Consider the following 24103-nt stretch of genomic DNA (forward strand, 5'->3'; position numbering starts at 1 on the left):
TTAGAATAAAATCTGCTGAAGCCATTCTTCAGTTTTAAGCATATCCAGCTGTTATGTGAAGGTTTCTTATTAGAACACGTCTGCTTTATACTGTTCCCTGGAGCTGGAATACATCTATAGTGTTTTCCAGAAATGTGTTTGCCGTAGCAACTCCCTGGTCAGCTCTGTTCACCTCTGGTATGGTAGAACATTTTTGTTCATACAACCAACAATCATATTCTTCAGTGTGAGGAGAATCTCAGCTACAAGCAAGATGTTAGACCATTGCTATTTGCAGTGCTGCTGTGAGTTTTCAGTAGTAGTTTTCCCTCCCTCACTGAAAATGATGTTAGCTACCCTTTCATACAAGTTTTGAACATCTTTAGTGAATGAAAATATGAGGGGTTAACTAGGTAAAACTAGCTAACTTATGTGGCAACTATTTTTTTTTTTTTTTTAATACACAGGGGGCAAGGAGAAGAAACTTCCCTTTCCCACCCAATTTTTTGAGGTCCTCATAAAGTCAACATTTCTAGACACTAACAGAGGATAAGAGTAGCTGACTTTTAGTCTCTTTTGCTCCCTGCAAAAATATTAAATTATCCTAGAATACATATTTATTTACTATAATAAGGATTTCTAAGACACAGATCAGTAACTTGAGTCATTCAAGGTATTTGTAATGGGATGATCTGGTTTCATAGAACTGGAGCTGAGAGAAATCCAATACAGTTCCTGTGGGTGAAGAAAGCTCCACATGGGGCAGAGACAGGGCTAATCTGGCTGGCCTACATCCTGTCTCAGCAGGGAAGGTGCCATGGAGGGCAACAGAGGAACTGCTCAGGGAACGAGCCAACCCTTTTACATGTTAAAGATCTAAGAACTGTAACATAAAGCAATTAGTCACCCAGGGAAGGAGGGATGAATGAAAAATAGCAATTTACTGCAATTCCGTTATTAGAAAGCCATAAATAGAAAGATGAAAGTAAATGATAATGATCCAAAGAAAATTGCCTTTTTAGGAGAACCTCATAAGAAGGGCAACAGTTCTCCCCTTGGCCACAGCAGGAGTAACAGAATGGCTGCTGGGAGCCAGAGCAGAGGTGTCTGCACAGCCCTCAGGCTGGGATGAGCCATAAGTGCCTGCTGAGGAACAAAAGCAAGAACAGGATATGTATCTAGAGATACTACATTGTAATACAATGGCTTTGTACAGTTTGCAACTCAGTCACGTTGGACAGGGTATATACAGTCTTCCTTAATTTATTAAGACTCTATTATAACTTGATCAGTTTGTCCAGTTGCCTTCTGAGCCAACACACCAGACATAGCACTTCATATTACTGAAATGGGACATGCCTCATCTTTGTATCTGAGAGTTCCAGCTGGGAGTTTATTTACCACCCACTGACTAAAAGGCAGATAAAATTGCTTCTGATATTCATGGGTACATAGAGGCCTAGCCTATTCCCTCCTCCTACCTTATGCCTGTTCCTCTTACAGCTCTGATTATAGATAGCAATTGGCATTAAAAGTGCCTGCAGTCCTAGTTCACATCTTCAAATTTTCTTCTTTCAATTATAAAATTGCTGCATCACAAATATTTCCCCATGGGGATGTGTTGGCAGGACAGTTAATAGAAAAGCCAAGCCAGTGAATGTTCTTTTCGTCTTAAACTTTCAGGGCAATAGGAGGTCTTCAAGCAAATTATTTTCAGTTTAGACAAAAAGCGTTAATTGAACAACATAACAAGTAGTTTCATTATAGTAGTTCATGCTGAGCAAGTAAGAACAGAGGGAACTGTTAAATCACCAGTCAACTACTTCAGCATTTTAAAAGGATAGAATAAATTTTTGAAGGATCTTATTGCTGAAAGCACAAAAACATCAAGAGAACACCCTAGGATCCTGCTATGGAGCCCTCAGTGCTGTTCCCCTGAAGAAATGGGAAAGTACCCGTTTCTAACAGTGATTTTTCTCTAATAGCAAAAGTCAGGAATTCTGTTTCTGCTCACCTCCCCTCTTAGACCTTGCAGTAGCTTTCTAGTCCCATGGGACCTGCCTATTACACATTGTGATATTAGATCTTCATTAAAGAGAGTATGAAATGATTCAGACAACACCAAGCTAAAGCATCAATCTTTATTTATAAAGTAAATTACAAAATAGATAAGGGAAATTTAGTCAATTTTAGCATCTGAAGGTGGCTTTCATTGAATGCATAAACATACTGATAAACAATTTTTTTTTATTTACAGTGTCTATCTGAGCAACAGCAATTTTTACCTTGATTAGTTTAACCTTTGATAGGAGTGTTTTAAAAGACCAAGATCATCTTAACTTTCAACATAAATATTTATTACCTGTCCTGTTAATTAACTGTTTAATAGCTTGTGAGTAAACTGCAAGCAGCTGCATTGCTTTGGGGCTTTATGAAGGCCAACAACAACTTGAATGGACACTTTCAATTATTTAATGAGCAGAGACAGTTAAAGGAGCAACTTCGATTAATGCCCACATTTTGCGCTGGTTCTGAATATTCATAAACAGAAGTGGAAGCAACTATGTAGATGTAAAAGTGATAGATCTTACAAAAAGAACAGATACTTCTTATTGCTGTTAGGAGAATAGCTACAAGAGGCCTGGAGAAGCAGCCAGCAGTGCAAGACTTCATAGAATTCTGTTTTGGGGGAGACATGCTCAGGATATGACTGACTCCCAGCTGGGCCAGGGTGTGTACATCACATAGAAAATTTTCACGTGAGATAATTTACAATGTCTGCTTTGGGCTGAACTCTAAAGCAGCTCATCATAAATGCTCTTGCATAATCACTTAACTACCTCATCATCATCCAGATTAAGATTTCCATCTTCTATCCTCATCTACCCAGGGCCGGATAACAAACAAACAAACAAAAAAAACCGAAACACCAAAACCAACAACAAAAACAAACCAATAAAAATAACGGGAAAAATGCCAAAAACAAACGTCCAACAAAACCCCCACAACATGCACACAAACCATATCAGGTCAAACTGTTCATTATTTAAAACATTTAGTCTTAAAAAGCTGAACTTCTTTACTGGCTCAAGAAAGTGTAAAGATGTGTATGCACTCCTGCTATGGCACAAGGGCAGGAATACTAAATTCAAACAATCCTCTTGCAGTAATTTATAAATGCTACACTCCTTAAAACCAAACCAAAAGAAAAACTCCAAAGTGAATTAGGTGTGCTGCAAATATTCTGAGTTAGTCTAAGAATACATTTAATTACAGTATACAATGAGCTGCACACACAGTAACCATATATTTATTAAAAACTATGACACTTGCCTGCCATAGTACAGAAGAAACACTTCAAAGACCAGCTCCTTACCCCAGATGGAGAAGGCAAGAGGCAGAAAAAGAACACGAGAGCTAAGGGCCAGCAGGAGATTAGCTGAGGATCAAGAGCTATTGAATTGGACTGATGTAGTGTGTAAAATTAAATGAAAAAAAGCTGAAGTGTAAAATTTCTGCTGCATATAAAAAAAACACAGTAAAACCAACTATTGCAACCTTCACATTATATAGTGCAATCTCAGATGTCAATAGCAAGCTAGTATAGCCAAACAAAATAATAGATAAAACAATTTTTTGTCAGGAACTACTAGTGTCAAAACATTATTCCCTACAAAACTAGGTTAAAATCCATCTTCCACCAGGTAAACACATGATTCAGCTCTAAAATGAGTATATCCAGCAGCTACGATAATATCCAATGAACCAAAGCTGGCAACTCCCATGTAGTTTTAAAAAAACCAAATCAACAAAACTCAAAAACCACAAAGGTCACATACGAGACACTAAAAAGCAAATCCTCGCTAGGAATATAATCTATTCACGAGTATTTGCTTCATCACACCGTTTTAAATATTTAAGGTCATCCAATACTTGATTTCCACATCTAAGTCTCCCTTAATGGACTTATTAAAATAATCTATATTTTGTCTTTCTGTTAAACGCATTACTTACAGTTCAGTCAAATTTAGACTATTCTGGCTGATTTTAGTATTTTGAAGAAGGGAAGAAGGGAGGAAAAAACACCCAAAAATCCTAACCAGGGGCTTGCTGCCAGCAGTTATTCAAGACCTAGTTGGATTTCAATTACAGATGTAGGCTACTACTGAAGTTCAAACATTTAGGAAGAGTAGTTTTCAGAATGCCTTGAAAGTAAAGATTGCAGTTGATACTGCAAAATGAGTAGAACCTCAAGGATAACTCACTGTTATGAAGCAAGACTACTTCAATTTTTACTGAATTTACACATTTTTTGATCCAAGTGCACCGATAATTAATTACTTACTAGATACTTTAGGCATATTGCTCTGAAAGCAGCTCTGTAATCTATTGAGTATATTAACTCAAGGACTTTTAATCACCTTTTACTTGGTCATTCAGTACCTAATAGGTAACACTTACAAGTGATACAGAAGTCTGGAAAAGCTATGGTGTTTTATGTCAGATTTCTTTAAAAGATAATTCATGAAATTAGTTATAAATTTGAGTTGACCAAGTTTTTGCCTAGAAAAATGTCCACCTCTTCCTTATATTAATCAAACGATAACTGATTTTAGTTTATCTTTTCCATTACAAGGAAAAAAATTAAAACCAAACAAAACAACAAAATCCAGGAATGCATCCTGTCAAAATCCAATGACAGCCTTCTATTTTACTATTGTCCATTAGTGCTACAAGGAAAAATAAAGTTTCAATTGGGATAATGCTATGTAGTCCTTCATCTCTTCTCACATGGAAAGTCTTACAGCTTTAATAGGCTACACATAAGAATACAGCTGTGACTTACCCACAGAATACATGGGCTTCATAGTCTTGTGTCTGCAAAGTTTATGATCACATGTACAGCTATTAAATAATGGATTCTGAATTAAAATAAAGGGGCACTAGCTTATTTTTTCTCTTCTAGTATTAAAATAATTATCTCTCCTATATGTCATAAAACATGGTCAACAAATATAATCATGTAACAATATAAAAAGTGTTGAGGTCAGAAAAGAGAAGAGTAAAAAGAGCTTTTTTTTTTATCCCTAGTATCTATGAATGGAATGATTTCAGTTCATTACCAAAAGCCAGAATTTCATTTCTTACTCTAATACTTTAACAAATACAAACACAGTTTCTAATCACTAGGTGTTTCAGTCTCTGCTGGGCCTCTAATCAGTCTTCGTATTCCTCTCTTCCCTGCAGGACCTTTTGGCTTAGCAAAACTCTGTTTGTAAGCATGTTGTTTTGGATGTACTTCTTCATAAAGAAAGTCAGCAGTTAATTCATCACCATTATCTATTTCAATCTGGCAGAAAAAAACATCATACTCAGTCAAAAATGTTCAGAAACTTTGCTGAAACTCAATACTATATTAAAATCATACGTGCACTAATGTTCAAAAGTTAAGCATGAAAAGCTCTCCAGCTTGTGCCTAATGCCTTGAGAAATCTTGGATAGTTTTTCTGAGACTCCCCTAAACTCTTACCATATTAAGTGTGACTTAATTATCTTCCTGAAATGTAAGCACAACTAAACAGTACATATGCCAAAGAATTTTTTTCCCCCCCAAGCTTTGGCACAGTGTACCTGTTAACACTATCTAGGAGAACACATTCCCTGTGAAACTAGTGCTTACTTACTCATTTTAAGACTCAAAGTTGTTCACTATAACATGCTTTAAACACTTACTGTATAAGCAATGTGATAATACTGTTACCTCTTGAGAAAGAGGGGGAGGATTATAAAGAAGCCTCAATTATTAGCTGGCTACTGCCAATCAGCAAGCGTCAATTATTATTTGGCTACTGCCAATCAGCAAATATTTGAGTGTTTAGCAAGCAAAGGCTAAAATAATGAACAAAATGGAGAGGCGTGTTTTAGTTTTCAAAATCTAGATATATGAAACCAAATAGAAAGAAAATAGTGTTCTCAAGCCAAACTCCACTGTTTTAAATTCCAGGAACTTAAAATTCAGAGAAATGCTATGGCCTTGCTCTGCTGAACATTCAGCACTTCATGCCCTGCCAACCATAACACTTGACAGACTTGCCAGCCCCAGTTTTGCTGTTACAAGTACATGGTTCAGAAATTTCTGTCTGCAGGAATTTTCAGGAGTCAGATGGTGCTTTAATTTTGTTGTAGAAAGGCAACTTCAGAAAAAGAATTACATACAAATACACATAGCAAAAATCTAGTTAATGCATGCCATCTCAGTAAAAATGGTTAGTATTAACTCTGCTATTTTTAAGGTAAACAATCTCCACAGAAACAAAGCTTCCACAAAAGTGTTTAAAAAGTAACTGTAGGTCACAAGTGGACCATTTCTGTGGTCTCTGCTCAGGAGGTGAAAAGCAACTTTTTGCATTGCAGTAAAACCTATACAGCATGAAAAGATTAGCTTACTTACAAATGCTTGTTTGTCCCATCAAGGACTCCTAAGATAGCAGTTCTAGTTTTCAAAACTACAGCTTGAAAGTATTTTGAAAATCCCTATAAAACTTTGACTTTAAAGGAATTTGGTGTTTAACAACAGCAATGTGTTGTGGTCCAAAATACAATGCAACTTTGAGTAAGAAATCACGTCAATTCTATTAGGTCCTTCAAAGTACTCTCAAATATGTCCTTGATGCACAAGGATATATTTGTTCAAGATAAAAGTGTAGAATATATGAAACAGAGTAAAACTTCCATGACTTAACTTTGTATCTCCAGCTCCATCAACAATTATTTCCTGTTCAGGACAAACTAAGTTACACAACACTTGTCATTGTTTAGACAAGGTGGTGACAGAAACAGTTATAGTTTTCCATTAATAAGGGAAGACAGGGATGGAGAAAATACCCACACACCCACTGCACTTACCTTTCTTACTATCTGCATCCACAACTGTGTTTCTACAATTTCTAACAGTGGACTTTTGCAACTAGAGTAGAGCATTCGTTCTCGTATACTACAGGTATACCCTGGCATAGAGTAGATGAAAACTGCAGGAAAAGAAAACAACAACACAAATCAGACCATAAATACACTTTATCAAAAGCTGTATCATAAAACCATTTATAGCAGAGAGGCAATGGAAATCAACTATGCAATCTGAAAGCAAAAAATGTGTCATTATGGAGCTTTTTTGCTTCAGCAAGTGTTTCATTTCAAACAGGGAATGGCCGGTATCTGTATGTTTTCACATTTATAAGTGTTCATAATCAAAAGGGATAGCTCACAACTTTACAAACATAGGAGCTCTCCTTCACAAGTTCACAGTTTCACAACCAAATGACTCTGAAATTTATGATCATGCTGATACATCTTTCTCTCTGACTCAAAATTCCTAAGGAATTTGAAACAAGCCAGTGAAGTTCCATATTGAGAGATTTTCTCATACTTATGGATTCCAAATAGTCTCCTTCATGTGTGTGCTTATACAGGAAAAAGTGGTAACGTGCAGCGTCCTTTGGAACTCTTTTTGGCAAGTCCTTAAGTTCTGTATCAAGCGTGTTGGCCAAAATAATAGTTTCATTTTTCATATCAATTTGCTGTAAACAAAGCAAACATGAATATAGTTAATACACAAAAATACAAACCAGAGAACATAACAGGATGGAAAAAAAGTTTTAATTTATCTAATTCAAAATGGTAATTTATCAGCGTACTACTGTGGGAAATAGTAAAGGTAAGAAGATTTTTAGAAGCTGTAAAAGCAGGCTTCAGAACAGCAGAGAACTTAAGAGTTAGCGGCAGCTGCAAAGCCTGAAACTAGAAAGCATACAATGATACAGTAAGCAAGGACATGAAACAATTGACTTTGCTTGGCTAGGATAGACCTTAAGACTGCAGAAAAATATGCTTAGCAAGATAATAGGTTTTAAGCTTAATAATGGATATTATGTATTGTTAATAGAAAGTATACGAGCAAGCATTCTTTGAAGCAGGTGTATGTGTGCTTTTAGTGACAGGCTAGAAAAATCGTTTGTAAGCCTTAGCAATTGGCTGGAAAACTTTTAAAATGCCCTGTAACAAAGAGATCTTTGGCTGCTGCTGGAAAGATGTGAGCTGTTGCCACCTTTCAATTGTCTCAACCTTGTAATACAAGACTGGCGCTGCAATAAAGCTCGTGGAAACATCTCCCAGCAGTCCCGTCCCATTTGTGCAAACCTCCAACACATACTACATCAACACACATTGTTTAATATGTAGGTAATCTATTTTATACTCATCAAAAAGGAGTTCAAATATTTATACTTGCCAGTTGTACATAATTGAGTTTCTTATTTTTCAGTTTCTCCAGAGCCTGAATAGCTTCTTTAGCAATGGGGAATGCTACTCCTTGCAGTGTTTGATGCTTGGTATCTACACCAACATCCGCCTGTACCTGGAACACAAGTCAGCTGAGATGTTAAAAGAAATCTCTGCAGGCATTGATTTGGTTTCATACAATGACTGACAATGCATTCCATATGGTTACGCATAGAGTTAGCAGTAGCTATTCCAAGAATAAACCACCCCAAGAAATCATCCCCATATACCAAAGATTTGCATTTTTTAATTTACCGGTCATGTTTGTTTGCTAGCCTGCAAAGTTTCTTATCTCTGAAACAGCTCTGCTTAGCAGAGCAGCAAAATCATCAGAGGGAAAACTGGTTCAAGTGTCAGTGAAGAAGTTCTAAGTTAAAATCTGGTATAGAGACACAATAATCTAGGAAGAAAAATCTTGATTTTCATATGCTGTGTTATACTTTTGAACTGAAAATATTCCTTATAAACTTTGTTATAGATGGAAAAATTTTAGATCAAAAACAAAGACATACTTTCTAGGGAGTCAAAATTTTTGAAGGAGGAAAGAAATTATGAGACAATCTGATCTTCCTGAAGGAAAAGTAAAGCTACTGCTCTCCCTCCTGCTTCAACATACTCCCCCAAAAAGCCTATACCAAAACCAAAGCAAACAAAACAAGCAAAATCCTAATTTCTTATTTCTAGAAGGTCTTAGCACAAAATAAAAAAAAAATAAAAAAAATCTAGGACAAGATAGACAATTGTTCATAATCCAGTTATATTAGTGTCAAATTATATGAGAGAACAGTTATTTTATAGTTGATATTCAAGAATCTATATTTAATATTCATTCAGTTTCTCTTAAAATGAGCTCTGGCCTTCAGTCTTCTTCAGTCATAGTTTATTGTCTACATACTAGTTTTTGAATATATTACCTTCCTTTTAAAGTCTCACAATTACATTTAACATTCGTTATGAAGCTGCCAAAGTCAAAAAAGTGTACCAAATGGAAAGTGTGGGCCTTAGATCTATCAACTTAGAAGATGTGCAGCTTTATTAAAAAGAGATGCTAATAAAACATGAAACTGAAAAAACCCAAACACTGGTGGCAACACTTACTTATACTTCACATTTTAAAGATCAGCTTGTCAGCAACAAGGAAAGAGGAAAATAAAGCTTAATTTGCACAAATATTGCTGAATTTATGAACAAGGTTATAGAAAAACTATTCCACAAAAAATATATCTGCACAAAAGCCTGACTGACAAATGTAAAAGAGGCATCACAAAAATAATAAACCTTAATAAAATACCACGCTCTAGAAACCATATTAAAATACAGGTAGAAAATAAGTATTCCAAACTTAAGAACAAGCTGTGAAGTGTGGAGGTAGATAAGAGAAGAGAGTAACCCAGTGTAACTCCAGGTATAAGAAAATTAACAGAATCACCCAAGTCCCTTAAGAATATTTAAATTCACACTAAGATTTAGTTAGTAATGGCTGCTGAGTACTGGGTAAAATGGCAGATGAAATTTCCTGTGAATAAATGTAAATGTATGCAGGAGGGAAAAAAAATCCTCTTTTTTACTTGTATGGTGATAGCATTGAGCTAGCTACTACCATTCAGGAGCAAGACCTTGCATGTCATTCTGACTAAATCTGGAAATAATCCCAAGCAAAACAAAAAAACCCCGAACATTTCCCACCCACAAATGAAATGTTGTTAGAAAAGAGTTGAGAACAGAACACATTATTACGCACTGTAGATATCAGTAACATGCCTGCATCTTGAATACCACATGCAGATCTGGCTTCCCCATCCCTCCATCTCATAAATTATATAGCAGAACAGGAAAAACTGCAGAGAAAAGCAAAAGGATCAGAAGTATGGAAGCCTTGTTTAGGAGGAAGAACTACCCAGATTAGGACTCACCAGCCTGGAAGAGATAACTGATAAGGAATACAACAGAGGTCCATGGATGGAGAATCATGGGACAGTTGGGGTTGGAGGGGTCCTCTAAAGGTGATCTAGTCCAACCCCCATGCAGTAAGCAGCAACATTGTCAAAAAGATCAGGTAGCTCAGAACCTCATCCAATCTGACCTGGAGTATTTCTAGGGATGGGTCATCTACCACATCTCTCAGCAACCTCCTCCAGGACCTCATCACACTCACCGTAAAACATTTTCTTGCTCATATCTAATCTGAACTTACCTCGTTTTAGTTTAAAACCATTCCCCCTTGTTCTATTGCAACTGGCCCTGCTAAAAATCCATTCCCTTATTTTTTATAAGCCCCCTTTAAGCACTGAAAAGCCACTAAGATTTCCCTGAAGCCTTCAATGCTCCAGGCTGACCAACTCCAACTCTCTCAGCCTTTTCTCACAGGGAATATGTTCCAGCCCTATGATCATTTTTGTGGCCCCCTTTTGGATGCACTCTAACAGGTCCATGTCTTTCCTGTGCTGACTACCCCAGAGCTGAATGCAGTGTTCCCAGTGGGATCTCACCACAGCAGAGGGAGAGGATCATGTCTCTTTACCTGCTGGTCACACTGCTTTCGAGGCAGCCTGGTATATGGTTGGCATTCTGGGATACAGAGGGCTTTATCTAAGGGGAGGGGCAAACTGAGGATTGACAGAATGACTCCTCTTTGCCTTTGCCACACTATCTGTACAGGTATCAAAATCAACTAGAGATTCTAGACAGCAGTCAGTGGTTCTTTATACAGTATTTTGTCAAGCTGTGGAATATGCTGCCACAGGTTCTGTGGTCAACAAAACCTTTAGGTGGATTTATAGAAATGACAAGACTAGATGATGGATGAAAAATCCATTAAGAAGAATTAAACAGTAAGATGTCATCTTTTGTGCAGGAAGATCCCTACCTGCAAATGTTGAGGCAACAGAAGAAGATTTAAAGGTAATTATGGCCTTCTTGCCCTGTTCTACATCCTTCCTAGATTTCTGCTGTTCTCCCAAGGACATGACAACAGACTAGGTGATCCTTTGATCTGGCCCAGTAAAATATTTCTTAGGGTGATTACGAAAGAATATACATAGGGAAAACTTTTTAAAATCAGAAAGGTTTTCATTTTCTAAGTCTAAGCTTTGTAACAGTGGAAACAATGAAGAGGAAAGTGATGTAAGTTAATGTATTGTGAGATGTTTCAAACAAAGCCAAAATGACAGCAATATACACTTTATGTGTCCCTGAAAAGCAAAGGTATTGCTACTGAAATTTCAGAACATGTAAAGACAGTCTGCATAAATCAGCTTCTAAACACATTTTATGTAGCACATACACTAATACCAGAAGTGATCACCGAGCCCACAGAAGTTTTACATTCATTATTGGGGTTTTTTTACAAGCTGATTAAGTAAAATGCAGTATTTAATGATGGTGGGTGTATTTCTACATTGAGTTGTTAAAATCAGACATGAAAACTAACAAAAAATACCACTGGGAAAAAAAGTCAATAAACAACAAAGTTGCCGCAAAAGCACAATAGAGTGAAAACGTAAGAGAAATACACAGCTATATGTAACACAATGACTGCCTGGTATCCAGCTGCAGAAATAAATCATACTTCAAACACATGTACCACAGCTCTAACATACAGGTCTAAAGAACAAAAAAATTCAGCACATGACCTATTTTAATATACATCTGACATAAACACGGTTCAAATGAAGGAAAAATGTGGTAAAAAGAATCCTGTGAAATTTTTCAGTCACAGCTAGTGAGCAATCATCATTTTTTTGGTTAAAGGCATTTGATAGGAAATTCTCTAAAAAGTGTTTGCAGCATAAGCAAATCAGTCTCTTAAAATTATCAGATCAGCTATTTGGTTTGGATTTCTGTTTTATTTTTATTGGAATCCTCTTCCCTTCCTCTCAAAGACAAGTGCACCGGTACTGGAAACTATGTACATTTCCTCTAAGAATAAGGCTGCTGAAATACTCCTGGCAATCACTCACTGCAATAATTGCTATTTTGTGTTATCTTTACAATTTCTACCACCATGGGAAATGCATGGGGGCAATCACATGTGGACAATGACGGAGGTTGGAAGACATCTCCGTAGGCCACATTGTCCAATGACACAGTTTTATCAGGGCCACCTAGAGCCAGCTGGCCAGTTCTCTGTCCAAACCTCTTTTGAATATCTCCAGGACAGAGACCCCATAACCTCCCTGGGCAACCAGCGCCAGTGCCTGGTCACCCTTGACAAAGAAGGACATCCAGTGACACTAAAAGCTTAAGTTGCAACAATTAAGCTCTGCAGCTGCGAGGCCTCTGATTCGGACACTAGGCCTTTCAAACAACAGTGAGATAACTCATGCCACTTCAAATCCAGCTATCATCATCCTGCAGTTTCAACCCATTGAGAAGTACATTTATATGCTCATCCACTCACACTTTCTGAAACTTTCCATTTTCTGTTCTGCCTTTTCTTACCCTAGAAAAACATTTCCCTACAGTACATTTGAAACTCTGCACCATTTCCCACACATGTTTGAAGACATTTTAGGTACCTCGTTAATCTTAATTTGTCGAAGTTCCTCTTCTGCTGCAGTCAAAGGTGCAGGCGAAGATTGTGATATCAAATATTTTTTATATCCATTCAGTGAAACATCATCCTGAAAGCATAATATCAATATTTATCAGGGTTTTTTAGAATAAAACTGTTCTTCAAAGATTTTCTACGGAGCATTGTAAAAAGTAGTTGCTTTCCATACAGTTATGGTAATTTTATTTGAATATTCCAATATTACATTATGTCTTGTTTCAGAAGCCCAGAGGTATTCAGGTTAATATATATGAATTTGCAGGTGGGACCATAATAGGATTCCACTAGAGCTGGTTGAAACCAAACCATCCTTAGGTTTAACAAAATAAAGACAAAGTAACCCACTGGATGCTGATGATCAAGATCCTGAGTGAGATCAGCAACTTGAACACCTTGAAGAAGCTGTGATTTTCACACAGATTAACATTAAAAGCGAGGAACAATTAAGAAGTTTATAAAGACACTGAAACCAACAATTTAGAGATATATAAGCCATAACATAATGAGCCTGGATAATGTGAGTTACATCAATGTCATCTTCCATGTGTCCCAAGCCCATTCTGAAATAACAGTAAGACAGACATAAGGCTCCTTCCCCAAAACTGAGACGGAAGCTCAGACTTTAGTGCTAGACACAAATTTCACATATTACATAGACTGCTAATGGTTTGGTGCATGTGGCAGTCAGAGACTGGTTGACTAAACAGACAAAAAAAAACCCCCAAAAAACCAGGAGCTCTACCAGTAAACTCTCTTAGCAAGTCAGTTATCTACTTCCCTAGAATACAGCTTCTCCAGAGAAGTTTATTCACATGTTTGTTAGGATAATGAAGCCTCCATGACAGGTTAATAATAAATATAACAAATTACTTACTCAGTGAGCAACAGAATTATTAGTCTCATGTCCACCACAACAGCCCATTTCTCTTTCACAACTTTTTTCCCCCACTACAATATCCTCTTATTCTCCAAACTTCCAACTCCTTCCATTCTATTAGAGGACTCCTGCTCATGCAATGAGATTAAGAGATATGCCTATTATTGTTAGGTTATTTGGTTATCATAACCATTTGAAGCAAGGACTTCCTAAGTCTGACAGTGTTAACTATACCTACTAACTTGTTCAAATGAGCTTAAATACACTTTAACACTGGAATAATACACAGAGCTTTTAACTCTTTTTCCCTTAATCAAAAAAAACCATAAATAACCCACATTCATACCAATAACATCAGCTACGATATTCAGTATTTAAAGTCAGCGTCCTGACTTTGAAAAGAAAAACATACCTGTACTGTTCCAAATACTTCATCCTTAATATGGCCACCTCCAAATTCTTTCTTAAGTGTTGCTCGGGTTGCTGCATACAACATTTTTTGACGAACCTAGCATATAATAAAACAGTAGCATTTTGGTTTGGTTCTTCATTAAAATTTTGCTGCACACAGAGAATCTAACATGTTGGTATACCAAGTCCATTAACAAACATCTTTCTTAAACAAGTATTTTAAATGTTGAAACTGCACTATAAACTTGTACAGCTCTGACTCACTTACTCATACTATAAAACTCTCAAGGTCATGATACTATGTATTATTTCAAAGTAACTTCAAAGCTGAATTGTAGCCTTAGTTGGAGTATGATCTTTTTTTTAAATGGGAAAAAAAATCAAAATAATCTTTACTAATTTTAAATGGGAAATACCCACAATTGTTTAAATCTTTTGTCACCTGGTCTGTGTTCTAATGGATACAACAGACAGCAAAAGAGCAGAACTAGAAATAACTCATTACTTTTGATTTGATAGTGATTCCAGATAGTTATAGTTCAACTATAAAGCGGAAAAATTATCTTTGCTCCCTATTAACTTGTGTTTAACATAGTCACTTACTACTCTCAACAGCAGCCCCACCTTCCCACTTTATTTCACCATCATGTTATCCTCTCCACAATACTTCACCTTCTCCACATAATTGTCTCTACGCACATCAACTTTTGGTGTATCTTATCATTTCTTAACTGCTAGTGAAAGCAGTTTGAATATTGGAACAGCTTTGGTTTCTGCCTTCCCTTATCTCACGCTCCCAGAACCTGTATCCTAGTTTCCCCTAGAAATCCTTAATTCTAACCTCAGCCCCTTCCCATGCTCTGAAACCACTAAGAAGCAGTGCATTCTGTGGCACACCACATATCCACAAGTGCCAGCTGGGCAGCCAGCAAGCCAAAGAGAATAAACAGCTTGAGCTCACACTATAATCCTTCTCTATTGAGCACCCATTAGGATTTCTGTCCTATATCCTTTCATAAATTTTTCTCAAGTACTGACAGTAAGACAGACAAACATGGCAAAAAACCTGTTTTGTGTCCGCCAGTCAGGCTAAAAGTACATTGGCTCAGCTGTACTCCATCTAGACCTACTGATATGCCCTTTAATCAACTTAAAGAAACATTTTCCTAGTTTTCTTCTGGGAATGTTGGGGAAGGTTGCAGACTGCTTCATACCTCACATCCTTTTTCTTCATATCTCAGATTCAGATCAAACGGTACTGTTGAAAAATCATTACCATGAAGCCTCCAATGACTGTTACTTACAGGAGAGTGATCAGGTGACCACGCAATGAAGATCCATTCATATCCTTGAGCATTCTGCGAATCTAATCTGTATAATATATAGCATGGTTGCTTGTCTTCAAGAAGGGGAAGGACAAAGGAATCATAATCCTTTTCCCATGATCCAACTGGCTGTCTAGAGGATCCCACAACAAGCTGCTCTAAAACCAATAACCAAAGCTACAGGTTAGCAACAATACAGTTAATACAATCTGTCAAAATTAATAAGTACAATAAGAAGTTAATTGGACACTTAATCGTTCATAATTATGCCCAGAAGAATGGATGACAAGAACAGTAAGTGTAAAAGTAGATGAATTCCAACAAAAGCTGTGTATGTTCAAACCCTAATTTACTTTAACTGTAATACTGATAGTTGAGAAGTAACGTGCTTCTAGTGTTAGTTTTTTTAGCATAACATACTCAGAAGGAAAATAAGAACTGACTTCTAACAGTTAGTTTATTTTTTAATTTTGAATACTTAGGTATAAATAAGATAAGAGTAAACTTTCAAATTTTAGAATTATAATTACTGATGGTCTTGGTATAACATATTAGTGTTTGTACTCACTGTAAGGAGTCAATAACCCAGTTATACAGTGAAAAGAGTTTGGAATGAATATGCTTGCACTAATCCCTAACTTGACTATGTAAGTAGATAAACCTCTTTCTAATATAGCTTCATATCTATGGTCTCTTTAAATGACTGAAGTTGTTTATTATGTATAATTGGCTTAAGTCTGTATAGAATACTTCAGTGGTATTTAATTATGTGAACAGCTGTAGCAACAAGATTTTTCTCTTATTTATATATCACATCTCAGTTTTCAAAGGAAAGCATTAGTATAAATTCATACAAAACATTTCTCAGCTTCCAAATAAATACTAGCCCACACAACTGGAATAGAAATACCCTGTTTAAATGGAGTCTTGCAACAGTTTGAAGACCATCACAGTAATTAGTATACAAATCACCTTTTGAGAGTCTAGGGCTTAACTTAAAAAATTTCAGACAAAAGTACAGCAGCACACAAGTGCCTCTACAACAAACTTCAAGCCAAGCATTCCACCACAGTAACTCACACAACACAAACACCTACAACAGCATGAACACAGGGCAAGGGTGTTTGGGCCTTCTTTGAATTAGACGCAAAATACCTGAAGTACCTGAAGCTGTACAACTAAACCTTTGTAGAATATACTTGCAGAATGTACTTGCCAAGTCTGAACTCTAGCTGGACTTATAGCCACTTGGATTTAAGATACAGCCAGAGGAACTTCATGCCCAGCAGCAAATCTCTTCTCTTATTAACTCAGATTAGCAAAACATGATTTGAATATTACCTGTTGGCTGTTATCTGTTACATAAAGATCCTGAAGACAGATGAAGGAACTACCCTTTTTCCAATATACTGGGAGTTTTACAAGTTTCTTTTTGAACTGCAGAAAATATTATCATAGACTGGATTCTGCTTCTTATAGAGATTAAATGCATATATGTATATCTGTATGTTTATATCTATATATGTGTGTATACACATGTATACATACACAAAAAATTAAAAATAGGGGAAGTATTCCATTTGTATCTTATTTCTAGGCTTCACTTCCTATTATAAATAGCATATACACAAAAGCATATTGTTTTGCCTTGCTTAATGGGAAAAAACCCAAAACAATGGTTTGTCAGCATTTACCTTGGGCTACTGAGACTATCACAAAATCTTTCCTGTAATCTTACTATCCACACTGCCTTAAAGAAAGCTATAATAAAATATCAGAAGACTTCCTAAGAAAAGCAAACATAAAGGAGGTAACAGTAGGTTATTTACCTAACAATAAAACTGTATCTGTGCATGTATGCACATGTAACTTTCTCCAGCTAACAGATTTTTAGTGTACTGTAAATGAAGTCTAGAACAAACGGCTTCAAAGCGGACAACTGACATACTTGAAAAGATGGACTAAACCAGGAAATATATAACCAACCAACATTGCTATTAAAGAAAATAAAAGTAATTATATTTTCTATCTTTCAATTTTTGCAGCCTATATCCCTTACCAAGAAGCTCAAAAATCAAACTCAAGTTCTGATTGAAATGATGTAATTTTCTATTTATACATATATGTTGAGATTTAAGAAACAGCTTTAACTTTGAAAATTTAAATAAAGTTACAGATTTGTAAAGATATTTCCAATGTAGCCAGATTACTATTTAAACATCTGCTTTAGCAGGACTTTCTACATGCAGCACTTTTATACTGATATATCCTTATTAAAAAGGCAGATAAAATTTACAGTTCTACACCTAAGGGGACTAGTTGTTGTGTAAAACTAGCTCTCTGTCCAGTGAAAGTAACCAGTGTCCAATGCTACACAGGTGAGGAAATTTTCATTTCCTTTTCTCTTTCTTTAGTAAGAGCTAAGCTTATTTATACTAGCCATACAAAATACACAGCAGTTCTTGGTAAAAGATGAAATTACATTTGGGAGAAAAATTCACATGCAAAAATACAGTAGTATTGTAGTAAAAAAGCTTAAGATCAAAATTTAATTTTTACCTTAGTAACATTAAGTTTGGCAGAATTGTGTTTTTAACCAATTGTGCATGGAAGTTATTAAAACAACTAGGAAAACATCTAAAAGAACCAGAAAAAAAAAGAATAAAATTTGACTAACCATTGTCAATGACTATTTTTAAAAGCCTGTATTGTCCATTCCTGGCTCCAACAAAGATGTCTTTAACACTTCCACTAGCTGAAAAAGAGAAAATAAAAGTAATCAAATTAACACATTTCACTTCCCTAGGACAAAGAATATTCATGAGGGTAAGAACAACACTGGAAAAATGTACAACTGGCCCTTTGCTACAGAGTTGGACAGCAAAACAAACCCAGGAGTGATGGTGCTGCCATGCTGCATACTGTTCCAACCATCAGCCTGCCACACAAAGATGAGAGGCAACATTACAAAACAGCTCTGTTCTCTAGCATACTAAATGATTTTCAACATTGTGAAAATTAAAGGTGACATCATATCATTAATCTCATGTTTCAGAGTTAACACAGCAACACAATAAAAATATGACGCATCTCAAATTACAACAGCTTCACAAAGTCTGCAGGCTTAGTACAAACTTTCAGACAGAAATTTTACACCTGCCAGGAAAATGTTAGAGCTTGTGTGGCAAAAGTGATGGTCTTTCCTGAGATCGCCCCTCTGCAGAGTACCAGGGAAAGCTGCCACTCACTGCTCATCTTTCACACCGCCTTATCACATTGTTCAAGCCCCAACCTATTGTAACACGATAGCTTTTTAGAAAATTAACAAAGTAACTAAAATACATTTACATGTTTGTAAATCACATTGATACTATACCACCAACATGACAGACTCACATCCCTAGGCACACTGAAGAACTGTTCTTGACTCATGTGAAGACCAGTCTTATCTCAGCTGCTCTGCTAAATAATCCAAGTGCAAGTAAGTTTAATTATACCAGAGACAGGGGGTTGTAAGGATTTACTGAAAAACATTTATTGCAAGCTGGTCCTTGAAGTAATCCCACAGGGTAGAGCATAGCACCAGCAATACAAACATCAAACCAGGAAACAAATAAAATGGATTGTTTATAACCAGGTTGAGGCCAAGTGAACAGATGGTATCCAGCAACGTTACTGCCCGTACTCAAAATATTTTACATTTATGTTCGCCCAAGTGGTGCCAAGCCCATCCTGAGAGTCCAAAATGGCACGTTAAAAGAACATGTTAAAACAAACTGAACTGCAGTGGGTTACCAGTCAATCCCAGTTTCATCCCGGCTGTCATCTTCCCACTAACCAGTGCAGACCCTCAAAGTAATTTGCTGACAGCTTTTCTAATCATCTCTGCTGGACTTCACCATTCCATTGAGCAACCAAACACTGTGCCATTTTCTAGACTTTTTGTTCCCCCAGAATATTCTTTGTCCTCTTCTTGTCTATTATCCTTTAGTTCCTTATTTTCTCATGTCAACACTACACTACACAACAAAATGAGACGAGAATACAGCAGTCTCTACACCAGTTCCAGAACTGTGACAGATTCCTGAAAAATATTTTGAGACACTTGTGAAACCAGCTCACTATCAAGTGATATATGGGTTTTTTCATCATGAAGGATTTTAAATCCACAACAGTGATAGTATTTTCTGTTTAAACTTTTTGCATAGCAGAGGGCCACAGAATAAAAAAAAAATCTGTGCTTATTTCATAAGTATTTTGCAGCGAATGTTATTTTTAAATTATTTAAAAGACTGTAGACCCACTCAATTGTATTCCTCCACCACCACCCCCCCACCCCCCCCCCAGTTATGCATTCTGTGACTTCCTACAGTATTTATCTGTACTAGCTTGTTTAAAAAGTCCAGTTCTCTCAGCGACTGCCTGGTACATGTCACTGTGCCCATGACTTCATTTCTGTTTCCAGAAAAAAGCAGCCCATGCTGCCAAACGTTGTAATTGTTTATGAGTGACAGTAGCCTGTTTGTAGCTAAAGCCAGCAATGGCACAAGTAGAGCTATTCCTCTTCCAAATTGCTTTGCTGCAAACAGGACTCCTGATTAGTGCCTGCTGAGGCAGGTTCCCGAAGGAAAGCTGCCGAGTTCTTTACAGCTCTCCTCAGAGGACAAATGACTCTCAGACGCAAAGCAGAGCAGCAAAAGAGGCTTAGCCACTCTTTTGCTTACAATAAGCAACAGAGTATTCTTCCACTCCTCCCTGCCAGTATCGCCAGGAGAACAAGGGATTACGAGTTACTAACTAACAGATTTCCACAGACTGGACAACAAAAGCTATTCCAGGCGCACCTCTGCACCTCTAGCCTGAGAACAGCTGAAGAACTTAAAACAAGGAGCTGCAAAAAAGACCAGAGATTGGCACGCAAAAGAAGGAAAAGAAGAGAGGGAAAAGCGTGCAAATCACATGCAGCTAATGGACAAAAAAGGGCATAGAAGAGCAGCTAAGGGCTGCCGTGTCTGGGACAAAAGTCACCTTCACCAATAAATATCGGAGTGCAGGCAAAGTACGTGGTACTAGTCACCGAGCACGCAGATTGCAGTAAAATCCGACCCCTCCATAATCCTGCTATATAATTCCTGTTTAGCAATTCTGTGATTCAAGGGAACCCGCATAATACTGCGAAACAATGGGCTGTCACCTTCTAACTGCTCCTCGCACCCTCCAAGGCCTGGAAACACTGGGAAAAAAGGTTCCCACATACTTCTCCCCTTTGAAGCCTCCAGCGATGGTCTTTGTAGTGGATTCTCCTATGCCAGGGCTCCTGCTTCTCTCCAGGGCTCTCGATCCAAGGGACCCGGCAGGGACCCTCGGCATTTCCTGTACTGTCCACCCCATCCCAAACTCGCCACGGGGACCCCGAGCAGGCGACAACCCCCGGCTCGCCGCTCACCCGGCCGCCGCAGGAAAACCTGCACTGGGGGAGTTACCTGAGCCCAGGCGGGCCCTGCCCGCCATTCATGGGGCTCTGCAGCGAACACTTTCCTCGGGCGGGCTCCCTGCCTCTCCGGGGCGGACAGGCGCGGTTCGCCGGGCCGATAAACCCTGCAGGCTTCGCCTGACTGGGAACGGAGCTGTGGGTTCGACCCCGAGGAGCCGTGGCCGCCGGGGACGAAACCAGCAGCAGTTCCCCCGCTCGCTCGCCCCCTCGCCAGCCCGCGGTGCAAAGGACGGACTCCTCCTACAGCAAACAAAGAGCGCAGCAGTGGGAAAAATCCTGCCGGGAACGGCCCGCTAAGCGCCCGCCGCGGCCGTCTGCCCCACGCCGCGCCCCGACCCGCGGGGAAAGGCGCTCCGCCCGCCTCCCGCTCGGCTGGCAGGGCCACAGCGGAGACGGGGCCGGCTGTCATGAGGAGCACTGCACCGCGGAGGTACGGAGAGCCCCGCGGGTACCTTGAATGCCGGTCTGGTGGGACATGTCGCACCGCGCCCAGACACCGCCGCCGCCGCCGCCGCCGCCTCCCCGCCCGCCCGGCACGGCCCGGCCCGGCCGCGCGCACGTGACGCGGCGCCGCCACTCAGCGGCCGCGAGGGAGCACGGCGCCTTCCGGGCCCTGCCGGCCGCGCCGCGCCGCGCCGGGGGCTGAGGGCTGAGGGCAGCGGCCGCCCTGCCCTGACACCGCCCTGCCTCGGCACCGCCCTGCCCCGCTCCCCCTCTCCTCCTCTCGGTGCTTCACAACGGGGGCGGGCGCAGCTCTCTCCCGTTCCCTTTGCTCTCCCTCCCCGCTCCTTTCTGTCACCCCCTTCACCTGCTGTCCCAGAGCCTGCAGCGCGACCCGCCGCGGGCATCGCCGGCGAAAAGCCTGCGGTCAGTCCTGCCGGGCGGGAAGGGACATGTGCCCCGCGGCGCGAGTTGCTTGTTAACCAAAGTCCTGAAAAATAACAGGTGAATTTAATTGATCTGTAGAAGCGGTTGAGACCTGTCGCTCTGGCTTGGGGCAGCACAGAAGGAGCCATCAGGTGTGTGCGACAGCAGGCTGCATGCATACGCTCTAAACTTTGGATTAGACGGTCCCTGACAGAGAGCCCACAAATCAGGGAACAGAGCCCAGACCCGAGGCTCTTTCAGTTCAGGCCCTTGCCCCTGACAAGGCGATCTTTCTCTGTTATTTTTGCATTATTTGGTACGTGGTGGCACTGCATCAACAGAAACAGTGAAGAATTCGTCTCTTTCAGTGCAGATCTGGTGGCTGAGCCACTCGTCTGCCTCGGCGGGGCATGGATCCAGGCTTAGAAAGGGTGCATCTGCTTCTCAGGGCCCAATCTGCATGGCCAAAGGCTTCTTTATGCCTTTTCAAACTGTGTTGGTACATTTTCCGTCAGCTTTTTCTTTCAAAGTTTCCAGTGAGGAAGAGTCCTCCATCATGAATTTAAACATGCTCTGAATGTCGATATCCTTTTGCTAGCTCTTTTTCAGGCTCATCTGTCTATGGGTTGAGAAGCACCATCCTCTTAACAACAAAAAGATGGGTACTATGGCTTCTTTAAAAATCACTTGTCATGTGGCCAGTATTTTTAATCTGTGCTGTGGTCTAGATTAAGGCTCCATAGACAAAACGTGCTTGCTGTAGGCATTGATGCTGATGATTCCTTCAGGTTCCTGGGAGTTAGCAGGTTTTATGGGGTGCTATTCAGCTAGAGAACACAAGAAGTGCTGTCGGAGTGCATATCAAATATCCAACCCAATGGACCAGGCAAGAATTGAAGAGTAAGGTGAGCTCATGGTAATCCTTCCCTGGTTCACCTTCCCAGCCTCCAGTGTGCTACAGTTCAGGAATTTCTGGAGTCAGCTGTGTTGATAAATGTGGGTGCCTGTGCTTTGTCAGATCCCCCGTTTAAAGAACATGTGGGATTTAGTGTCCTATTTGGGAAACGTGAAACAGCACTGTAACTGTTATGTGAACTGTGCTGTATAATGCTAGTCCGGCAGATACAAAGTCACCGTGGAGACGTCATCAGCTAATGAGCCGGGACTAACAGCAGCTGGGCAAACAGGGAGGCTGCACTTTCTCTTTCTTCTAGCAAGGAGGCTGAAAGAAATGGGCAAAAGGGTTCATGTGTCCCCGGGAAATAAGAGGTAGCACCTACCATGTACTCAGTAGTCAGCTCTTGTTCCTCCATTGTAAGGCTCCAGGAGCATCAGGATTATATTAAAAAAAAGAAACTCTTGGAGAAGAGATTTTTCAAGAGGAAAGGAGTACCTGAGATCCAACCAAAATGGCAACCAAAGATGTAGTTCTATCACAATTACTTTAAATTATTTGAGCCCAAGCCTGCTATAGGTTCCAGATTCTTGGAGTTTCCCTGTTTTGGTGTTAGTGCTTGTGAAAGATGGAGTTGCCTGAAAATTTGTGAGGGGAAAAAAGAAGTTTTCCCTGACAGATAGACGTCCTGAAAACACCTACCAGTTCCTTGCTCCAGTTAGTCATGTGTCCCCAGGACCACTACAGTTGTCACAATGTGGTAATGAGGATGTGGGCTGTGAAACTGGGGTTTTTTTTCAGTAGAAATTCATGCCTAGACTGGAAATATCAAAATGGTATAGCATATGTCACTATGGTTTGATCATCTTATTTGTCTATCTGAGGTCATATCACTACAGCTTCCACCAGTCTGAGGGCTCTAAAGTGCAGGAATGTGATCTTAACATCAGTTTTATATGAAACAAGACTGGTACACATTGGCATTTTGTAGCACCTTTTTTTAACAAAAAGACAAACTGAAAGTCAAACGTATTTTCTTTAAAATCTCAATATCACATATTACTGTATTACAATATCCTGTATTACAGTGATTGATTTGTGACCAAGAAGAGATGTTGCATGGAAACTAACACAAGCAAGTAGGAATTTTATATCTAAGGAAGATTCCTAAAGTTCTGAATTTTAGTGTCCTTCAGATTCTTACTAAACTGCTTTAAATCATTAAATTCCTATCCAAATCATAAAAAGTGCCAGACAAAAAAAATAGGGAAGTTTATATGTTAAGTAACTTTTCTTCCTTTTATTGGTAATAATTTCTTCCTTGTATTGTTTTTTTACAGTAGATTTTGTATCTAATTAGGGCTGT

The 24103-nt window shown here is 39.0% G+C and overlaps 1 protein-coding gene across 3 annotated transcripts; it reads right to left on the reverse strand.

Annotated features, from left to right (window-relative positions):
• Positions 1-2109: 2109 nt before the first annotated feature.
• TWF1 (twinfilin actin binding protein 1) lies at positions 2110-21872 on the reverse strand. 3 transcript variants are annotated; one of them, XM_058420482.1, is made up of 9 exons: positions 21784-21872; positions 18159-18236; positions 15461-15639; positions 14158-14253; positions 12830-12938; positions 8267-8388; positions 7406-7556; positions 6886-7007; positions 2110-5329 (listed from the first exon to the last, which is right to left on the reverse strand). In XM_058420482.1, exons 1-9 carry the CDS (start codon positions 21821-21823, stop codon positions 5159-5161), a joined length of 1068 nt encoding a protein of 355 aa, XP_058276465.1. In that variant the 5' UTR covers positions 21824-21872; the 3' UTR covers positions 2110-5158. The 3 variants fall into 3 exon arrangements, with proteins under 3 accessions (XP_058276465.1, XP_039919508.1, XP_058276466.1); XM_040063574.2 differs by lacking the exon at positions 21784-21872 and adding an exon at positions 21428-21504 and having other exon boundaries at positions 8267-8392; positions 12834-12938; XM_058420483.1 differs by lacking the exon at positions 21784-21872 and adding an exon at positions 20965-21104.
• Between the last annotated feature and the right edge of the window lie 2231 nt (positions 21873-24103).

The sequence above is a fragment of the Hirundo rustica genome, chromosome 4, assembly GCF_015227805.2.
Source record: "Hirundo rustica isolate bHirRus1 chromosome 4, bHirRus1.pri.v3, whole genome shotgun sequence".
NCBI classification, from domain to species: Eukaryota; Metazoa; Chordata; class Aves; order Passeriformes; family Hirundinidae; genus Hirundo; species Hirundo rustica.